Consider the following 21,804-nt stretch of genomic DNA (forward strand, 5'->3'; position numbering starts at 1 on the left):
TTTGTGACAGTACAAAATTATATTTAACATATACACTTGTGCTTAATAGATTTTTTTATAAAAACTCCAGTAGTTTAATATTTAGAATTATTTAAACAAGCCATATTCAGTAAGAGCTCCAAGGGTCCATTGTTTGCTGCTGCTTATGGTTGTACCTGTGGTAGACCTTACTCTGACCACACTGTTAACATGCTGGAAGGTTGAGGCTGCAGTGTTAGAACACTTTTAAATTAAGATGAATTTGGGCTGGGGATGTGGCTCAAGTGGTAGCGCGCTCGACTGGCATGTGCGAGGCACTGGGTTTGATCCTCGGCACCACATAAAAATAAAATAAAATGAAAGTTTTTTTTATAATTTAAAAAAAATTTAAATTATAAAATTTTTTTATAATTTAAAAAAATTAAGGTGAATTTTCATTGGTAGACTTAATACTTTGTATGCATGTTACTTTCCTTGTGTAAATTTTGATTTGATCTTATCATAATGAAGGTGTTTGTTAAAAGTTAAGTTTGTTTTTGAAATATTATCTCTTGACAATAGTCATTTTTGTCTGTTGACATGGCCTTTAAAAAGTTCAAAAAAAAAAAAAAAAAGGAAAAAATTTATCAAATATCCCAGTCTGGCAGAATGTATAAACAGGTACCAACACCCATAATTGTATTAGGATTTTGGTGGTTTTATACATTTGCAGAATTGCCACAGTTTAGAGCTAGAAGGACCCTTATTGATTGTAGCCCATCTTCATCCTTACACAGCTGGAGAGGAAATTGAGACTGGAGAGGTTATACAGTTTGCCTAAAGTTACATATCATAGAACACTAGCCGATTTAAGAATGGGGTCTCATAGACACAGTCTTCTTGCCCTTGAGACCAGATGTAACAACTTAATTGTGGAAGCTGGGCATTTGGATTTGTGACTTCATGGAGGATGTTGCAGTGAAGCTGACTCTTGGAGAGTGCCTTGTGTTTGACTGGGGAGAGATACAGAAGGCAGGGTCAGGATCTGAAACAGGAGGAGCCTGTGCCATCAATCTGGAAGTTCTTTTCTCCTGCTTCCATGGTGGGGCTCCTTGTTTTTGTTTTAGCTCATCCTCCTTGCCCCTTCCTGAGAGAGATGGTGGGAGGGGTGCATCTTATTTTAGACAGTATGGAATAGTTTATGTGCAGTGACAGATTAACCCTGGAATGAAGGTTTATTTCTTGCTTTCCTAAAGTCTGGAATGGGCTGGTCTTCCTTTGCCTTAGTCCACTTTTACCTGCAGGCCTTCTCCTATTGCTCCAGGTTTAGGATGCGGGTGCAAGCGGGCTGAGGGGTTACACACTGTTAGTCCTTTGGCCAGAATCAGGCTTGTGGTGCTACTGGGATGCCAGGAAATGGGGATGACCACAAGAGAGTCACTGAGCCATAAACGAAGGCACATTTTCTCTTGGAATTTCGAAGACATTGTTCCATTGTCATCTTTGAGTCAGGTGCCATCTGCTTCCCAAGCATTTGTGTATCTTTTTTTCTTCTCTTTCTAGACATTTTTCAAGACCTTGGTATTATCTCTGAAATACTAAAATTTCAACATGGTATGCTTAATTATTGTTCTTGTCTTTTTTGGGATGTACCAAACATTTCATTGATCACTTATTTGAGTCTGTAAACTTGTGTTATTTAGTTCCAGGAAAATTTAAACTTTCATTTTTTTTTCTTTCTCCTTTATTTTCTTTCTGAAGGTCTTCTTCACTGGCTTTAGTAACTCCTGAGTTGATCCATTGATTCCTTTTTTAAAAAATATTTATTTTTTTAGTTGTAGTTGGACACAATACCTTTGTTTATTTGTTTATTTATATGTGGTGCTGAGGATCGAACCTAGGGCCTTGCACACGCTAGGTGAGTGCTCTATTGCTGAGCCACAACCCCAGCCGCCATCCATTGATTCTTTTAGCTCAGTTTTTCATGTTGGTCTTTTTTTTGGGGGGGGGAGGGGTATTGTTTACTTTTTCTTTCATTGAATTTTTAATTCTGACATTGACGTTTTGTTTTCTTACAGTTCTCCCTATTTTCTCCTTGCCCCTTTTTAAATAAGAATAGCATCTAACTTGCTTTAGATTTATGATACCTTTTCTAAAACTTGTTTTTGGTATTTTCCGGTAGGCCTTTGGATTTTGTTTTATTTAAAAAAATTTTTTGTGAGAAATTATATCACATTTATGCATGATAAAATGCATTCTACTGTCTTGTGTAACTAAAACAAATAAACAAATTAATTTTTAAAAGAATATGGAATAATCTCAAAAATAATTTGCTGAATAAAAGAAGCTAGCTATATGCCGAGTTAAAAAAAAATATTTTTTGTGATGCTGGGGATTGAACCCAAGGCCTTGTGCATACTAAGCAAGTATTCGACCCCTAAGCTGCATGCCAAGCCTCGACTTAGATTTTAGTTTCCTCCAGTTTGTCTAAGCCAACTTACAGTGTTATCATTGATTGTAATTTGCTTTCCAGCTTTCATTGTCTGTATGTCAGGGTGATAGTGGAGATCAAGAAGTACATGTTTAATCAATATCTTTCTCTTTTTCTTTTTTAATAGTTTTTGTTTTGTTTGCTAGCATAGGTGAATATTAAAACCTTTATTTTGAGGGAAGCCAAATGTAATTTTTCTTTAAATAATTGTAATGAGTTTTCATTTCATGATCTCCTGAAGCCACATCTATGTTACTGATCTCTGGTAACTTAATTTATGAAATGCCTACTGATCTATAGTGGGTAATATGAATTATTTGAAGTTGGGTCTTTTTAAAAACAGAGATCTCATATTTGGGAATTCACTCATGATTACTTTTGACACTCAAGTTTTATTACAAAGGAAATAATCCTTCTATTTTGTAAGGTCTTTATGTTATTTACTTAATAGGACTCTTATTAAGTTGGATAGTTATTGCTATCTAAGATCCCCTATAGTTCTAATGATCAGTGAATGAGGTTTACATTGGCTCTTAATGTACATTTAATAATAAATGTTGCATGAATTACCTTTTACATCCCAAATCTGCACTAAAACCCCATTCTTAATTTGGGTAGCACTTCAGAAAATGAGAATATTATTTTTAACTGAAAGCACATATTCTCTAGTGCAAACTAAATGAAAATATCTTATATATTCATATACAGAAGCATTTGAATAATTAACAAATTGCTTTTTAAATTGGAGCTTTTGTATTACGATCTTAAGGTTCAGAGAGCCGTCAAAGCAATTTTGTTACTTTTCAGAAGTTATGTACATATTGCTTTTCAGAAGTTAAGATTTTTGTTTTAACAGTATATTTAAGAGATTTTTATATGTTTCAATCTTGAGAATGAAAACTGATGAAGGACTTCTTCACAGCCCTATTTGCTATAGTATCAGACCCTGAGTCAACACAGAAATAGCAAACCATCTCTTCTTTGGACTCTGTTAATAGTTCACATTTTGTCAAAAATTCTTAAAGGCTCCTTTCTGCTTGGTAGATTAATCAGTAAGTTATACTTTCCCATAGGCAATGAAAGTAGTAAGGTTTTTAAGGAATTTGTAATATTTTTCAGCTAAAATATTTTTATTAGCATTTGTTAAAATGTTAATTGGTTTTAATTTGTAATTGTCAGTTATGTTTATATATAGGGAAACTGTATTAAAATAACAACATTTAAAATGTTTCACATTTCTTATTCTAGAAGTCAGGATTTATTACATTATTTCAAAGGGTCACCTGATTGTACCTTAGTCAATAAGGTAGGGAGAGTGTCGGGATCGTTTAAGGATCTTAATAAGTTGGGGGTGCTATATTTTCTTTCATTCCTTTTTTTTTATGTTACTGAATATTGAACTTAGGGGCATTCTGTCACTGAGCTACATACCTACCCCTTTTTAGTTTTTGAAACAAGTCTTACTAAATTGCCTTGGCCAGCCTTGAACTTTGTGATCTTCCTGCCACAGTCTCAAATAGCTAGGATTACAGGTGTGGGCCCCTGTACCCGGTTGGGTACATGTACATGATTTTCTTTATCAGTGCTTCCGAAGTCTTCACTGATTTCAGATCAGGTGAACTATCAGTTTGTCAGAAATGTTTAATAGTTATAGAAAACCCAGTCTGAAATACACAGTGAAGAAATAAGCCATTTTTATTGCTACTTGAACCAGTTCTCTGACATGAAAACTCTTTCTCTTCAGTTCTGATGCTGTCTAGTGTTAGAACAGACCCCGTAGGTGGAGGGCTTGGTGCACAAGCCTGCCTCCACTTCAGTGCCAGTTGCAAGTCCTGGGCTGCTCCTCCTGACTGGCTGGCTGTAAGTCAGGAGTTCCCATGGCCTCCTCCTCAGACACAGCAGTTTACTAGAATGGTTCATAGGACTCACTGAAACACTTCACTTTTATTTACTGGTTTATTACAAAGGATACAATTCAGGAACAGCCAAACAGAAAGGTGCACAGGGCAGGGTAAGGGCTTCTGTGCCCTCTTAGGTACCCCTCCCTCTCACTGCTTTCCTGAGTCCAGAGCTTTCTGAATTTGGTCAGAGTGTTTGCACCTTCTGTTTGATCTCCATCTTTCCCCTTCTGCCTCTGCTGTAGGATGGGGCTGAAAGCTCCCCCACTGTGATTGCTTGTTCTTTCTAGGAGCCCCACTCTAAATCACCTCATTATTGTAAACTCAGGTGTATTTGAAAAAGGCTTGTTATTAATAACAAAATATACTTAATGTCACTTAGGAGATTGGTGTCAGGAACCAGAGACAAGACCAAATATTTCTTAAAATATACTTCTTTTAGTAGGTAAGTGCCTAAAACAGATGTAAAAATGTATACATTAGAAATTCAGTATGTATCTATACAAAAAAGTGATGTGTTGGTACATAAGTGCACTGCTTTTTAATTACACTATGTAAAAATCTGAGGAGAGCTGAAAACTTACTTTATAGATTAAAATCTTATAAGCTGGCTCCATTAACAGTTTTTGGTGATTGAAGTTGTGAACATACTTCACATTCACGTTAACAGGAATGTATTGAGCATAGTTACAGTGAAAAATGCTAAGAAATGTTCACGGAAAAGTCCTGTGCAGGTTAAATAGCTAGTTATCTGCAAATTTTTATTATTTTCATTGAATCAGATACTTTTAGAATTGGACATGCTTTAGAGATTAATCTCATTTTATATGGGAATACAGACTCAGAAAGGAGATTCACTAGTATCGTCCTGCAGACTTAGGTAAGAACTACCCCATGTTTTGGTTGTCAGTAGCCTACAAAGTATGAGTGAACCATTAAAAATAGCAAATATAAATTCATTTTAAATTTATTCAGTTTTAAAATATGTGGGAACTTTTAAGTCCATTTTCTTAACTTGGTTATATTTAATTTTTGTATCCACCTTTGTAACCAGGCAAACATTTCCTATTGCTTTTCAAAGAAGAGCTTAGTGTAAGATCTGTAGGCCCTGAAAGAAGTCAAGGCAATTTTATTATGTTTATTATACATCAGTTATTTTTACTTTTATGTACTTGTCAAGAACTATGAAGGCCTAAGCAACTGAGACCCTGTCTCAAAATAAAAATGGGCTGGAGGTGTTGCTCAGTAGTTAAGCACCCCTGGTTTCAATCCCTGGTACCAAGAATCTTCTGTTTTACCTTACATGTAAGCTAACATGTTAACAAATTAACTTGCTAAGTTTCATGGATGCTGGCAGAGATCATGGGATTCCAGCATCAGAGAAAAAGGGCTTTATTACTCAGGGTCGTAGCAGTAGCCAGTGTCAGCATCTGTCCCAGTTCCCTGAACACTGGTGCCATTTGGAGAGAAGACTGAACCACACCAAAGGAGAAAGCAAGAAAACGAATGAGGAGGCTGTGATGATAACACAGGTGATAGAGGACAGTTGTCTGGGTAGAGTCGTAAAAAGTGGCTGGGTTCTGCATGTATTTTAAAGGTAGATGAGAGTGAGATTTGTGACATCTGGATGTAAAGTATCACAGAAAGGAACCAAGGTGATTTTGGAATTTTTTTTTTGTAACAGGGATTGAACCCAGGGGTATTTAACCACTGAGCCACAACCCCCAGCCCTTTTTTATTTTTTTTATTTTGAGGCAGGGCCTCGCCGCCAAGTTGCTCAATCTGGCTTTGAACTTGTGATCCTCCTGCCTCAGCCCCTTGAGCCACTGAGATTACAGATGTGTGCCACTCTGCCCCGCTGATTCTAATGTCTTGATCTGAGCAGTTGGAAGAATGAAGTAACCATAAGTGGAAGTAGGAGATCTTGCAAGCAGAGCTGGTTTGAAAGTGGGGTGGGTAAGACCCGTAATTTAGTGCTGAACATGCAGTTTCAGACACCTATAAAACACTCAAGTGGCAACATCAAGGAGGGATTTGAATATTAGTCTTGAATAAAGAGATAAGAATTTGGGAGTGGGTGGCACATAGATGCTGTTTAGCACTATGAGAATGAGTGAAATTATCAGGTAAGTGAATATAGATGGAGAATAGAGGACCAAAGCCTGAGAGCTGCGGAGCTCCATGGAGAGTCTGAGGGAAGCCTGCAGAGGAGTCTGAGGAGTGACCCTGAGCGTGGTGTCCTTGCAGCAAAGAGGTCAAATGGTGTCAGGGAAAGAGGAGTGGCCAAAGGAGCTAAATAGAGCATTTAAGAAGGCTGAGCACTGATGCTGGAGTTTCTTTGTGCTGGATGCGGAGAAAGCTCTGCTGTGGCTGCAGGAGAAAACCAGAGGGGAGGCATTTTAGCTCCCTGAGTTCATACAATTCTCTCCAGGTGTTGTGCTGCTAAGGGGGTTAGAGAGATGGAACCACGGCTGGTGGGGGAGTGGGGTCAAGACTAGTTGGATTTTATGTGAGAAACAGGAAAATTGTTAGGAGATGAAGTTTGGGGCGGCTGCCTTCAGAAAGGAGCTGGGAGGAGGTAGATGTGGAACAGATGTCACCAAGTGGATAGATGTACTGGACGGGTCCAGTTTCTTCTTGATGTCCTTGGTTTTCTCAGTGATGTTGGAATTTGGGCATCAGCTGAGGCTGAATATGGAGAGCAGGCATTACAGTGTGAGGAAAGGTGATGATGATGTGGAATGGTCAGAATGGAGTGGGGGAGTGGATCAGGGAAGTGCAGTCTGATCTCCAGGCAGTATTGAGGATCCACCTGAAGTGTGTGGTTGTAAATATGAAGTGAGAGCAGTCAGGGTGGTTGTTTCCCATCCACATTCATCAGTATGGGTGGAGGCCTGGTGAAGGCAAGGGTTGGGTTTAACTAGTGCTGTGTTTTTGCCAGGAGTGGAGCGGCACTGGAGGTTTGGTATATGCCAGGGAGTGGACACAGTAATTAATTGTGGAATATAGTTAGGAGGGTAGAGTGTTATTCAAAAGTTGTTAGGTTTATCATTCTTATTATTTAAACTTTGAATATTTAAGACCAGTTCCTGACTACATGTATTTGTGTGTGTCTGTGTGTCTCTTTGTCTATATCTATATAGCTCTACACACATACACCAGTATGAAATTGTCATTTCAGCTTTGCAGAAAATAATTTTTACATGGAATAAGGAGGAGGAGGCTGTCTAGGTCCTAATAAAGCAAAAATAATAGTCTCATCTAATATTTATTATTTGGTTGTGATATAACTAAAAGCCAAGTAAAGCATTTTGCTTTAACTTGGTGGATTTACTCAGCCATTCCTTAAAGCAGTTTCAGAACAAAAAAACCTGTAGACTTTATTCTTATAAACACACTACATGTTCAATGCAGAATATTGTCCAAATGAAATATTAAAAATTAACATTTGTGAATAATTTGTCATCCTGTTAATAGTTCTGCTGTACTTCTTTCTGATCCAATTTTCCTCCCTATTCTTTCTACATAATTGAGACCACACTTTACATATAATTTTGTTTCCTGTGTTTTTGCACTTAACAAATGAACAATATGAATGTTCCCCATGTTATTTATAACTGTACACTTATCAATTTTCTTGGTTCCCTAAAGTTCCATTGTGTAGATATGCAAGGATTGTGTTTACTGTTCTCATAACTGTTGGGCTTAGGATGTTCTGATTTTTTAAACTCTTTTTAAAATCACAATGCAGGGTGATTTCATATTATTTCTTGAAGATACATAAAATAGCATTGTTAGGTGAAAGTATGATTTTTAAAAGTTTCATATTGTCAAATTAATTTTTGCAATTAAGGTTATATTCAGCAATGAATATCATTAGAAACATTACTGTCCAGGTGCAATGAAGGTCAGTATTTTTCTATGAATGTGTTAAGCCAGTTGGTTATCCATGTGGAGAAAATTAAATTCCTACCTCATACATAAATCAATATTGTATTAACTAGGGGAAAACAAAGCTTTACTACTTTTTTTTTTTTTTTTTAGTAGTAAATACACAAGAATGTGTATTTCAGTGTAAGAGAATTTTCTTCAGGCAGTAAAAGGGGCAAATAATAAAAGGAAGACTGATAAATTTGACTGAAATGAAAAGGAGAAACTTGAGTTTCTCAGGTACTACCCCCCCATACACACACATGCATAATGAGGCATAAGTACTATGCAGCTATAAAAAAAACAAGATGATCCATGTGACCTGATGAAGGTCTGAAATGCACCAGCCCTATCATTCATTTCTTTATATATGTCGGCAGCATATCAGGTTTCCATTTGCTCTACATCCTTAACTTCACGTGATATGCTGTTTTCATTTTAGAGAGAGTGTAAAGAATGGAATCTCCTTACAGTTTTAATTTATATTTCTCTAATGACAAATAGTTTAAAGACCTTTTCATGTGCTTTTTAAACCATTTGTAAGTCTTTGGTGAAAGCTCTACTCAGGTATTTCACTCTGCGTGCATTTGTGTTTCTGAGAACTGAACCCAGGGCCTCTGGCACATTAGCCTATGCTCTGCCACTGAACTAGACCTCACCTTTTGCTCATTTGTAAAATTGGGTTATTTGCCTTAGTCAAGAGAGTTCTTTATATAAAGAACTTGGTCCAAGTCCTTTGTCAGTTATAGTTTGCAAATATTTTCTCCAAATCTGTAGTTTGTCATTCTTTTAATTGTTTGTTTTGAAGCATGAGCATTTTTAATTTTTTAAAAATTAATTGAAGTCTCATAATTTTTAATGTAATATTGTGCCTTATGATATTACCTTTGAGAACCCTCTGCCCAAACCAACATCACAAAAGTTTTCTCTTTGAAATTTTATAGTTTTAGCTCTAACATCTAGTTCTGTGATGCATTTTTAATTAATTCGTATTACATATGGTGTGAGGTAAGGATTTTTGTTTGCTAGCAATTCTGTTGTTGGAACAAGATTTATAGACACATAGTTGTGTTAAGCTTCTCTACATAAAAAATTATGTCAGCTGTGAATGAAGGTAGTTTTATGCTTTTTACTTTCCAGTTTGGATGCATTTTGTTACTGTTTTTTCTGGCTTAACCCCTCAGTCCAGTGTCCACTGGAGGCGGTGAGCACAGGCTTCCTTCCTTTGTTCTCACTCTTGGAGCAGGGCATTCAGTCCTTTGATTGTTAAGTATGGGGTTTGCTGAGGATTTTCATGAATGCTGCAAAAAGCATGATGGTGGCCTATGCCTACACACTGTACTGTAGTTGCTGACTCCTGGAGTAATGGGTCCAGCACATCACATTTACTGTAATTATTGATGTTTTAGATTTATACCTATTGTTTTGCTTTTGGATTTTTAAAAATTTATTTCTTATTTCTATTTGTTCCTGTGTTGCATTCTTTTGTGTTCAGTGCACATATTTTAGCACCAGTTTAATTCATCTTGTGGCTTTTTTTTAAAACAATATTTTTGGAGTAGTTTTCTTTGCGATTCTTCCATAGATCACTGTATGTATTGTTAGTTGTCACAGTTTACTTCAAAATAATATTGGTTCTGGTAAGATGTCGACATTTGGCTTTAACTTCCTCTGTTGCTTCCTGAATTCCTTCATGCCATTTCACAATATTACATCTGTGTGTAACGTGTTATGACTTCAGTAGTGTTATAGTTATTGATTTACACCATCTCATGTCCCTTAAAGAAGAAGAGATGCAGTATTTTGCATTAATGTATGTGTTTATCATTTCCAGTTATCACCAAAGGTTACTGTCTTTGAATTTGAAGCACTTCCATATATACATATATATATATATTTTTTAATTATTTTTATTTTATATGACGGGCCTGCTAGCAACATATTTACTCAGCCTCAGAGGAATGTGTTTATTTCATGTTTAATTTTTCCTGGTAACCCTTGCATTGTTTTGAACATAAAATGCTTGGTTAACAGTTTTTTTAAAAATTTTTTCAGCACTATTAATGTGTCCTTCCTCTGCCTCCGTGGTTCCTGCTCCCTTTGTAGGGGTGCTTCCCTCTGCCTTACTCAGGGTCACTAGTTTCTGTGCATTAAGTGTCTTAGTTTGGGGTATGCTGCTTATGTCTTCTGTGCTGAAAGGGTTGCTTTTGGTGGTTTAATCCAGCTTTATACTTAGCTTTGGGGGAGAGGATTTATGGACCTCCTAACTCCATCATGCCAGAGGTGAATCTCCCTAGGCAGATGCTGTTCTCATCTGCATTTCCAGATGAGGAAACCAGCCATGAGTATCCAGGTCATTAGAAAGTGACAGCTGCAGTGTGAGCTCAGGAGAGTGGCCCCAGTGCCATCAATCCCTAGGCTGCTATTCACTGTGCTTCGTGTCATAGTAGCACACATCATGTTCCAGCTTTTCAGCTGGCAGTGTAAAGAATGGAATCTCCTTACAGTTTTAATTTATATTTCCCTAATGACAAATAGTTTAAAGACCTTTTCGTATGCTTCCTTCACAGTATGAGTGGCTTCCTTGTGACTTTGAGCAAAGTATTAAACTATCAAAAGTTTGGTTTGTTTTTCTGTAAAATGGAGATGAAATAGTCTCTGCTAAATGGAGTTCTTATGAGCAGCAAAGAAGGTAAATGTACATTTTTACTACATTCTGACCTCCGGGGGTGAGAGTTACAATTTTACAGTAGAAACACATTTCTGAGTCCACCCCTATTTTCGACCATTGTTTGCAGCTTGAGTCTTCAGACTTTTCCAGGAAGTGTAGTGTTTTGTAATTGTCAAGACAAAGTTGTGAGCTGGAATGATAAAATGAGGGAGACAAAGGATGCAAAGAATTGGGCAAAATTAAGGAAATCTGTGGAAATCATAGTGAATGATGAAAACCACTGCTGTACAACGTGAACTGAACTTAAGGGCGCCATGGTTTGGGTATCAGGGAAGTGGCTGGATGAGGTTTTTGTTGCTGGTGGCACAGAGAGCAGAGCCACTGGAAGAGCCCCAAGTTGTGGTTGACGAGGGAAGCAGAAGACTGGACGAGTGTGGGACATGGAGGCAAGGCATGAGGGAAGTTTCTGTGTCGTGAAGTTAAGCACTGGAAAGACTGGAGAGCTGATTACCTCTGGCTCTGAGGAACTCAGGTTCTGCCTTTCCTGATACCAGGTGATGGACACACAGATGCGTTCCTGTATCTAGACTGCTGTATTTTCTTTAGTAGGTATGGAAGTGGGTAGTTGTTTTGTAGTAATGTTAAACTTGCTCAGTTGTTACAGAAAGAATTAATGAGAACAGGAACTTCAACTGGGCTTGCTGATCCCTTTTTGAATTCTTTAGAGCTGTATTCACTCTGTGAATTAAATGCTCTGACACTGAATGTGCACGTTTAGGTGTACAAATGTGCACACAAGTAGGATCATCTCTGTGTTGTTTCATAGCTTGCTTTCTTGAGTCAAGTATATTGGGACTTCTATGTGTTTGACATTGTGGTCATCATAATTCAGAAAAGTAGGCCACTAATTTTTAATGTGGATTGTTATTTCCTTCAATTTAGGTTAATTTCATATTTCTTATAAAATAAATTATGCAGTCAAAAGTGTGTGTATTGATTTAGTGGGCTCTAGAATCCGTTGATCAGTTGTAGTTTTAAGCAAGTGGCTTCATCTGCCTGTGCCTCTGCTTTCCTGTTTGTACACTGAGAATCTTAGTACCACTGCTAGCTGCAAATACTTCTAACACATGCATTATTTTAAGGACACCACATGCAGTAGCACATTTAACTCCATCTCTAACCCAAGAGATAGTACCTATCATTCCTAAGATTATCCAGCTCCTAAATGAAGCTGGGACTTTAATAAATACAGACAGGCGGTTCCACAGTGTCATAACTGGCTCCTGCATAGTGCTGAGTTTATAAGGTGTTGTAGATCATGAAGCTCAGTAAGACATAATATCTTCAGAAAGCTGAAATCAAGGCCTGGCGCATATCAGGCCAGTATGTAGTATGTATTTACCCTTATTAGGCAAATTATCAAGTAATACAACTTTAAAAAATAATGCTAGAGAGAACATTGTTGACCATATGTCAAACTTAATAGTAGCAAACTTAAGTAATAGTAGTGAACTTAAATAATGGTCATATGTTCTTTATTGACAAGCAATTTGGTAAAACAAAACAGAATTATGAAAGAAAATTTCTGTCATGCTTGATTGTGCCATTGGTGAAGCTAAAAATATTAATTTCATTAAGTCTTTGCCTTGAGTACACATCTTTTTACAATCCTTACCTTGAAATGGGTGTATTTAGAAAGCGCAGCTGCACACTAAACAAGAAGGAAGGCCAGTTCAGGGGGAAGTGCTTGCTGCCACAGTTTGAGTTACTGACTGCATCTACTACCTTTTTCATGAAAAAAAATTACTTTTTCTTAAAAGAACAATTGAAAGACACACTATTCAACTTGTTTTAGTAGACACTTTGTAAATGATCAAGGTGAGCCTTGTGACTTCCCTGAGAATAGCCAATGGTATTGTTGCCAGTAGCACAGTTCAGACTTCTAAGCACAAGTCACAGCTCTGAGCTCGCCGTTGCCGTCACTGTGGCCCACTACCAAAGAGTGTTCTAAGGAGATCAGTGACATTCACAAACATGACTTTGTGATGAAATAACTAATAGATGATGTTACAAAATCACCCACGTGAAAAAGGTTGATTTAAGATGCACGATAGACTGTAATAGAGAAAATGATTTTTGATATGGTTGCAGATTTCGCAGTGTGATTAACCTTTTTTTTTTTTTTTTTTGTGGTGCTGGCGATTGAACCCAGGGCCTTGAACATGGAAGGCAAGCACTCTACCAACTGAGCTATATCTCCAGCCCTGATTAACTTTTAAGAAATTGTCACTTGTTGAGGTTTGGTATAATATCAAAGAACAATATCCACAATGATATGAAAACGTTATAAATAAGATACAGTCCTCCTTTTTCAAGTATAGCTCTAAACTAGGCTGGATTTCTTCTTACACTCCAACTAAAACAACATGTTGTGAGATATTCAGTGCCGAAGCGGAGTAAGTCCAGCTGTCTCCTCTGAGTGGCAGAAGAGACTGAACATGTAAAGCAGTGCCATTTCTGTCGCTGCCTTCTGTAGTGGGGCAGTGTAGTTCTTTTCCCTGAAATGCTGTCTGTTAACACTTAATAAGTATATTGTTTGAAGATGAATTATTAATTAAATATTTTAAACTCTTCTATTTTTAATTTCTTGTAGGATAAATTTCAGTAGCTATAATCCACATAAACAAAGCTTTTCGTGTTCTTAATAAGTTTTAGGAGAGTAAAGGTATCCCGGGCCTGAAAGTTTTAAGAGCCACTGATTTAAGGGGTAGGAAGACAAACGAGGCAGTTAGTTCACAGCCAGGTTCCAATTCTGGATCTGCTGTTTTCTAGTAGCAAATCATTTCATTTCATTGGGCGAATTTTAATTTAAGATAAATTTTAAATTTATTTGTAAAATGAGGATGATAAGACCATTTTGCTGGAAGTAAGTAATTTGATTTGTCTTGATGTTTTGGCATTAGATGTTACAGCTGCCTGAAATCATTCCTTAAAAAAGAGTTCGTGATATATAAAGTTTACTCTAAGAATCTAAAACCTTTTTCCTTGAACCATTGTACATATTTTCAAACCATGTGTAAACTTAAAATTTTACAATTAGAAAAGCAGTAGAACTAATTCAGAACATTTACTTAAGCTTAAGACAGATGGTAATCCTATAAAAAGATGGCATATATTTTTGGAAGTGCAAACAGAAAAATAGATACTCTTAAAAATTCTAGAGTAATCTTTGCCTGGAAAATGTGTGAGAAATAAAAGACCATATGGTCTAATAGAAATTTATATAGTTTCTAATCTCTAGGATTGAATTTTATTTCTTTATTACTATTGAGGTACATATGGATTGGTAGTTGAAAAGGAATAATTTTCAAGTAGATAACTACCAACTGCTTCTCCTGTGGCTGCCAGTCTTGGTATGGATGTGATAGTGGGAAGCAGAACTGTTTGAACCCCACATTTAGCGGGGTTAACTCAAATCTGAGTACTTACCACCTTGGAATAGCTACTGATTGTGCTGTAAGGGCAGTTACACTTACCTAGTGATTGAGTAGAAGGTGGTATGTGGTGAGTTCACCTGAGGACAGCTTAATGTAGATGTAGCACAGTATTTGTCAGTATTTTATTTTTTTCTGTCTTATTAAAAAATACAGTATATGACAGTAAGATGGTTTTAAAGTTGCTTTATTTAACGGAGAGGGTATTGCTGATCCCCCATAGGTTGTTTGATCTGAATGGTTCTTACTAAGTATGTGTTCATACAGATTCTAGCTATATACCAATCCAATGCTATCTATAACTGAAAGCAAATATTTGTCAGATCTCTCTCCTCTCTCACCTGCATCCTTAAGTTACCACTCTTTCTAATGGGTTCATGTTATAATTTATCCCTTCATCTGTTTTTGCCTCTTGGATTAGGCGATCATAAATAATTTATTAGTCTTCAGGTAACCATACAGTACTGTGTGTGAAACAGGGGCTTAGTAAATGCAGAGTGAGTTAAGGATTGTGATCAAAGTTCAAGCTGTTGTCATTTGCCAGGATGCTGAGTGGGCTCAGGCACGAGGTGAAAGGGCTCAACCTATGGCATTTTGCCTCTCTATGCTAGGAACTAGGAACGTGACAGTGCATGAGCCTTCCCTGCAAGAACTAGTGAAAATAAATGGATAATTTTCCAAAGATTATGGATTCTTTTTATTTATATATTTTTAAAGATGTTTAAATATTTAGAATGTGTGTAAGTTGTTGGAGGATGAGTTTGGCTGGTATTCTCTAAGTTCTATGTAGTGCCTCATGGATTGGCAAATAGGTAGAGGAAGGGAAGTAGTCAGATTTAGTGTTGAAGGTACACATGAGCACTGTTTCACACATAAGCAACTCAGTGAGACCCTGTCTCTAAGTAAACAATTCAACAACAACAAAATGGGCTGGGAATGTGCCCCAGTGGTTAAGCGCCCTTGGGTTCAATCCCCAGTGCCAAAAGAAAAAAAAAGGGATAAAACAGAAAAGCAAGGTGCATAAAAAGGATAAAATAGGTGAGGTCTTGTTCTTATGTCTGTCGTTGAGGGGGTACAGGTGAACCCAGGGCCTCATGCATGGTGGGCAAGTCCTCTACCACTGAGCTATATTCCTGGCCCTTTTTATTTTATTTTGAGACTGGGTCTTACTAAATTGCCCAGGTTGGCCCAGTCCTCCTGCTCAGCCTCCCCAGTAACTGAGGTGATAGACATATACCACTGTGCCCGGCTTGTTCTTAAATATTATCCAGTATTTGCCACATGCCCACTGCGTAGCAGACAGTGATCTACCATGCAGGGTGTAATAGGAAAAAACTGAAAGAGCTGACATCTCAAAAGACTGGTTGTTCTTCTTCAGAAACTAAAAGATTAAAACTGAGTAAAAGAAAACTTTGGTGGAAAGTTCTACTTGAAAAATCAAAATCACTTGTGGGTATTTTAATGTGTTTTGTCTTTTTTGATTTCTTTTTTTTTTTAGAAAATGGCTCCAGTGGTCAAATGAGGCTGGAAAAATATATAGATGCAGCACTGCGGCCTTTCCAGATGTTTGAGTGTGATACTCCAGTGAGAAATTGATCCCTTGGATTAGGTAACTAGTCATAATGAAGAAAATTAGTCTTAAAACCTTCCGGAAGTCTTTTAATTTGAATAAAAGTAAAGAAGACACTGATTTCATGGTAGTACAACAGCCATCCCTAGCCAGTGACTTTGGAAAAGATGATTCCTTGTTTGGTAGCTGCTACGGTAAAGATATGGCCAGCTGTGATATCAATAGCGAAGATGAGAAAGGTGGGAAAAGCAGATCCAAGAGCGAGAGCCTGATGGGGACCCTGAAAAGGCGACTTTCTGTGAAGCAGAAGCCCAAGGGCAAGGGCAGCACGCCCTCGGGGGGCTTGGCTGAGGAGGACACCTTCTCCTCCTCCTCGGCTCCTGTGGTCTTCAAGGACGTCAGAGCTCAGAGGCCCATCAGGTCCACTTCCCTCCGCAGTCACCACTACAGCCCCACGCCCTGGCCTCTCCGACCCACGAACTCTGAGGAGACCTGTATCAAAATGGAGGTGAGGGTCAAAGCTTTGGTCCACTCTTCTAGTCCAAGTCCTGCGCTGAACGGGGTTCGAAAGGATTTCCATGACCTTCAGGCTGAAACTGTGTGCCAGGAGCAGAATGGTTCCCTCAAGCGTTCAGATTCTCCCCACGGAGACTTGCATCTCCACCTGGAGGAACACGTGCCTGTAGTTATTGGACTTGTGCCTCAGGACTACATTCAGTACACCGTGCCTTTAGACGAGGGGATGTGTCCTTTGGAAGGATCGCGCAGCTATTGTCTGGACACTTCTTCGCCCATGGAGGTCTCTGCGGTTCCTCCTCAAGTGGGAGGGAGCTCTTTTGCCGAAGATGAGAATCAGGTAGACCAGGACCTAGTTGTTGCCCCAGAGATCTTTGTAGACCAGTCAGTGAATGGCTTGTTGATTGGCACCACAGGAGTCATGTTGCAGAGCCCCAGAGCAAGTCATGATGAGGTCCCTCCACTCTCGCCATTGCTACCTCCAATGCAGACTAATCAGATCCAAAGGAACTTCAGTGGGCTCACGGGCACAGATGCCCATGTGGCTGAAAGTATGCGCTGTCATTTGAATTTTGATCCTAACTCTGCCCCTGGGGTGGCAAGGGTTTATGACTCTGTGCAAAGTAGTGGTCCCATGGTTGTGACAAGCCTTACGGAAGAGCTGAAGAAACTTGCAAAACAAGGATGGTACTGGGGACCAATCACACGCTGGGAGGCAGAAGGGAAGCTAGCCAACGTGCCCGATGGTTCTTTTCTTGTTCGGGATAGTTCTGACGACCGTTACCTTCTAAGCTTGAGCTTTCGTTCCCATGGTAAAACACTTCACACTAGAATTGAGCACTCGAATGGTAGGTTTAGCTTTTATGAACAACCAGATGTGGAAGGACATACATCCATAGTTGATCTAATCGAGCATTCAATCAGGGACTCTGAAAATGGAGCTTTTTGTTATTCAAGGTCTCGGTTGCCTGGATCTGCAACCTACCCCGTCAGACTGACCAATCCAGTGTCACGGTTCATGCAGGTGCGTTCTCTGCAGTACCTGTGTCGTTTCGTTATACGTCAGTATACCAGGATAGACCTGATTCAGAAACTGCCTTTGCCAAACAAAATGAAGGATTATTTACAGGAGAAGCACTACTGAAAGATTGAGAACCCTGCATCTTGCACTTTGGGAATAAGAAAAAGAGATTGAGATACAGTTTACAACTTTCATTGCCATCAGAATCTTTTGCTGCCATAACTATTTTAATTTTATGTGTAAGAGTCAACAGTTTGTTAAGGGGTGGGGAAGTGTCTGCAAGGTGTCTTGGGTTTATTTTGGTTCTTTAAAAAGGGATGTCTTGAGATTCTAGAAGTGTGAATTATCTTTCATTAGTGTGCCGAATAATCGCAATGTGAATTATCAGATTCTCCTTGATGCCCCCCCCCGTCCTTTGCTGCTATCCACTGTGATTTTTATGCATTAAAAGCACATTTCATGTGTCTTCAACCCTAAGTAAAGTTGAATGAAACTTACAGAATGAAAATTACTTTGTCTTTTTAAATGACCCATTTTCAAAAGTTACTGTTGAATGAACGTGTGATAAAACTATTTACATATACACTGAAAATGACTTTTTAATGTCATACTTCAAAAAGATTTATTTAGGATTATTAATTGACATCATCTTAGTTAATGGGATGCAAATTTGCCACATATCTTTACAACTTCTAAATTATTTTTAAGGTTGTGCTAATATTTTGGTTGTGAAAACTTTGTGTTTTTCTGTTGCCTTCATTTTCATCTTGTGGTTTGTCCATTTTAATAAATGGCCTTACATTTAAGAGTCATAAAGAGATATATACCACAAATTTAGCAATCGTGGCCTTTTCTGTCATTAAACCCGGGTACAAATTGGCATAGTGTAAAGACCTGTAGACTGGAATAGTGACTACAGAAGTGAGATCAGTTCCCGTGAGAGCGCTGTGTTCATGTTGCCTGCACTGTTCCTTTGGTTAAATGTTTAATCTGTGATTTCTTTAGTTTAGTCAACACATTCTTGGGTGAACTTGATTGTACAACTAATTTTCATAAATGGACTGGATTCTCTTAACAATGTTAAAGTTTATTAAAAAAAGTTTGAAATTGATTTGAATAGAAAGAAAAGATTGCTTTAAAGTTGGATTTATATTTTTCTTTTATGTAGTCACAATAAAATGTGCTAGATTTGACTTCTCTTTTCTCCTGCCTCTAATAAAATCAACCCTTAGTGACTTGAGTTGAAAAATTTTGGAAATTGTGGAGCATCACATGAGAAAAAGATGAAAACAGAACTATAGATACACAGAAGCCTGCCTCCTGCAGGATCCACTGCAGTTTCAGAACAGGCTTTTCATTTATTTGTTATTTTCATTGAACCAAGTCTAGAGTAATTTGGCCTCTCGTTTTTTCTCTTTTTGAGTAAGTCAATGGGAAGGGATATTATGCCTGAGAATTTTTAGTTATTTTGGAATGTGGAGTGTTTGTTCACTTTATAATTCTGCAACATAGTCTAATTTTCAGATTGTTCCATTCAGAAAACATTCCCAGCTAAACAAGCCTTAAAGCAAAATGCTGGACATTTCTTCCTGTGTCACTTTAATTTTTCCCGTCTTCCCTTCTTTAAAACACAAGGGTAAAGGTCTTTGGTCTATGGCTGGCATTGTCATCAAACATCTCTGTATCCTCACTTTTTTCTTAGTTTTTGCTTTTTTGTGGGGGGTGGGGGTGGAGGTGCTGGGGTTCATGCTAGGCACATGTTTTATCACTGAGCTACATCCCCAGCCTGTTTTTTTTTTTTTTTTAAGAGACAGAACTGAGATATTACCAAGGAAAGGCACAATGCCATATCACAGTGTTTGGTATTTTGACTTAAATGGGGAAAGGTACTTCATTTTGGTGGGGCATTGATTGTACCTTGTTACAAAGACTCCTTTCATTTTTTGATGTTTTCACCTAATAAGATGGAATATGGCGTATTCTATAATAATATAATTTAAGTGTTCACTATAAGCTATTTGGATTAAGAACTATTACAGAGTTGTAACCATGTGATCAAATTGATGCAAGACATTTAACTATTTTTGCAAAACTATTTATTTTTAAACAATTTAAAATATATCTAGAAGTCCTTGTGCATCCATGTTAGATGGCAGGTATTGTCACAGTCACTTGTGCTGATGGTAAGTGTTGAGATGGCTTCTTTGTGTCTGTCTGTCCTCGGTGAGCTGGCGGTACAGAGGCCTTGGGACCACACCTACCAATCTCTGTGGATGTAGCCTGTCCCTGCATTTTCTCATAATGCCATGTGCTTAAAATATGCCTATGTAGTGTCAAGATTATTTTGACCTTTATCCAAATGTTTTTTAAATTGTATTTTGTGGTTTTTTGGAGGGCAAGTCAATACTGTTCTAATTTGGAAAAACAATTTTTTATGTACTTTGGTGTATTCATAATGCAAAATACCTTAAAGTAATATGCCCTATTATAATTCAACTTGAAATTGTTATGTTCTTATAGTATATAGATAAAAATCAAAGGATTTGCCAAGAAATTAAATTTGCAAACAGAAATGTGTATTGCAGAATTTGCTGCTTATGTGTAGAGAGGTACCTCTTTTGACCTAGGCAGTTTGACATAATGTGGAAGATTGGCTTTTCTGATACTGAAATGGTCTGGTAAAAGTGGAAAGGGGAGAAAGAGAGAAATCTTTATCCTATAGCTTGGTCTAGATTCTATTTGTTGAAGTTTGTGGATTCTGTTGAAAGGGAACTTAAGTGACATGGACCCAACTTGTAAGTGATTCTCAAGTATGTACTTTAAAAGAAATCAGACCTCCTGGAAAACAGGAAGCTGTGTCCATTTGTGACAGTAAATGGATCAGAGGTAATTTTTTTTTTAATCAAATATTTCATCATAGAGCTTGGTGGAGGCTGGAAGCTATTTTGAGGCTTACTATGACAATGCATTTTATAAATGAAAAGAAAGCTGTGGAACGTACTTGAAAAATGTCTCCTTTCTCTGTCTAAGGAAAACTGTTTTCTTTCTGCTTGGTGCAATATGAAAATTTAAAAAGTCACACATTATATCACAGGAAATGACCTAGAACTAAAAATAGTTTTAAGGAAACCAGCTACCTAGGGCAGCCCTCTTGCCATTGAAGAAAATCACGTGCCAAAAGGCAAAATCATTGGCATATAGGAAATGAAACACAAAGTATATGTTATATTTTCTGAGCCAGTATTATTGAAACAGGATAAAAGTTACTAAAATCTTAAATAGGTTTATGCAATGTTTCCTAGTGCCACAGGTCTATCTTTCTAACAATGCTTTCAGGAATGCCAATTTTAATTATTGTACGTGTCACATAGTATATGAGAGATATTGCTTTATGAATGATTCAAAATAATATATTTTGATTTAAAACTTAATTGCTTTTCATTGAATGTGAAATATTAATTTGAAAGTGAAATCACACTACCAGCAATAGATACTTTTGTTGAATACTCTAATAAGGAACAATAGCCAGTTCCATAAATTTAAATTCTAAAGGTGTTGGTACGCTAGTAATCACAGATTTGGTTTCTTTTAATACTTTTTTAATCCTGTAAAAAAAGGTCTTTTATAAACATCCTTTTTATTGATCAATCATAACATGGCAAAATGTGTAGTCACTGTTCCTGAAAAGTTATCCAAATGCTACATCCAGAGATGAGGAGAAATTCTTATAGAATTTTGTAATAGTATATATGTTGGGTTAAAGAAATTTCATAGTTGTTGGAGTGCCATGAAATTAATACTTGCAATCCAGATTGCTGTAGTTTACACTTTTTCTGTATGTTTCAAATCAGGTGTGTACCATTTGTACTGAGAACACCACAGAACGAACTATCCAAAGTCCATAGATTTTAATATGTGTTTTGGTTTGTAAACAAATTATAGTAATTTCTTGCACATTTTTGGAAATTAATTGTATAAGAGTTTATGTATCTGCTCCTAGATACAGTGTGTAAATAAAAATTTCGTTCACAAGATCTCTCTGGTAGCCTATTTAATATTCTGGTATGGTGTCTGATTTGAATTAGTATCTGGTTAGCTAGGTTAGCTAGGCAGATTCTGGATGTCCCATAAACTGGTCAGATACTGGAGAGTGGGAGCCACTAAGTTTTGTTGTAAAAAGGGAAAAATAAAATTCTTTCACTAAAGGAAGATGTTGAATTAAGAGTCCACAGTGGTGCTGATGTGCCAAACACCA

General features: G+C 37.4%; 1 protein-coding gene across 1 annotated transcript; it reads left to right on the forward strand.

Moving 5' to 3' along the window:
• Positions 1 to 7,628: 7,628 nt before the first annotated feature.
• On the forward strand, positions 7,629 to 21,604 carry Socs6 (suppressor of cytokine signaling 6). The gene has a single exon (XM_058580677.1). It carries the CDS (start codon positions 16,065 to 16,067, stop codon positions 17,670 to 17,672), a length of 1,608 nt encoding a protein of 535 aa, XP_058436660.1. The 5' UTR covers positions 7,629 to 16,064; the 3' UTR covers positions 17,673 to 21,604.
• Positions 21,605 to 21,804: the final 200 nt, after the last annotated feature.

The sequence above is a fragment of the Marmota monax genome, unplaced genomic scaffold (genome assembly GCF_021218885.2).
Source record: "Marmota monax isolate L192 unplaced genomic scaffold, Marmota_monax_Labrador192_F-V1.1 WCK01_AAM20220418_F8-fsc00060, whole genome shotgun sequence".
NCBI classification, from domain to species: domain Eukaryota; kingdom Metazoa; phylum Chordata; class Mammalia; order Rodentia; family Sciuridae; genus Marmota; species Marmota monax.

Bases quoted from the DNA above. Each gene is read 5' to 3' on its own strand.
- Socs6 (XM_058580677.1), top strand. From the start codon at position 16,065: ATGAAGAAAATTAGTCTTAAAACCTTCCGGAAGTCTTTTAATTTGAAT.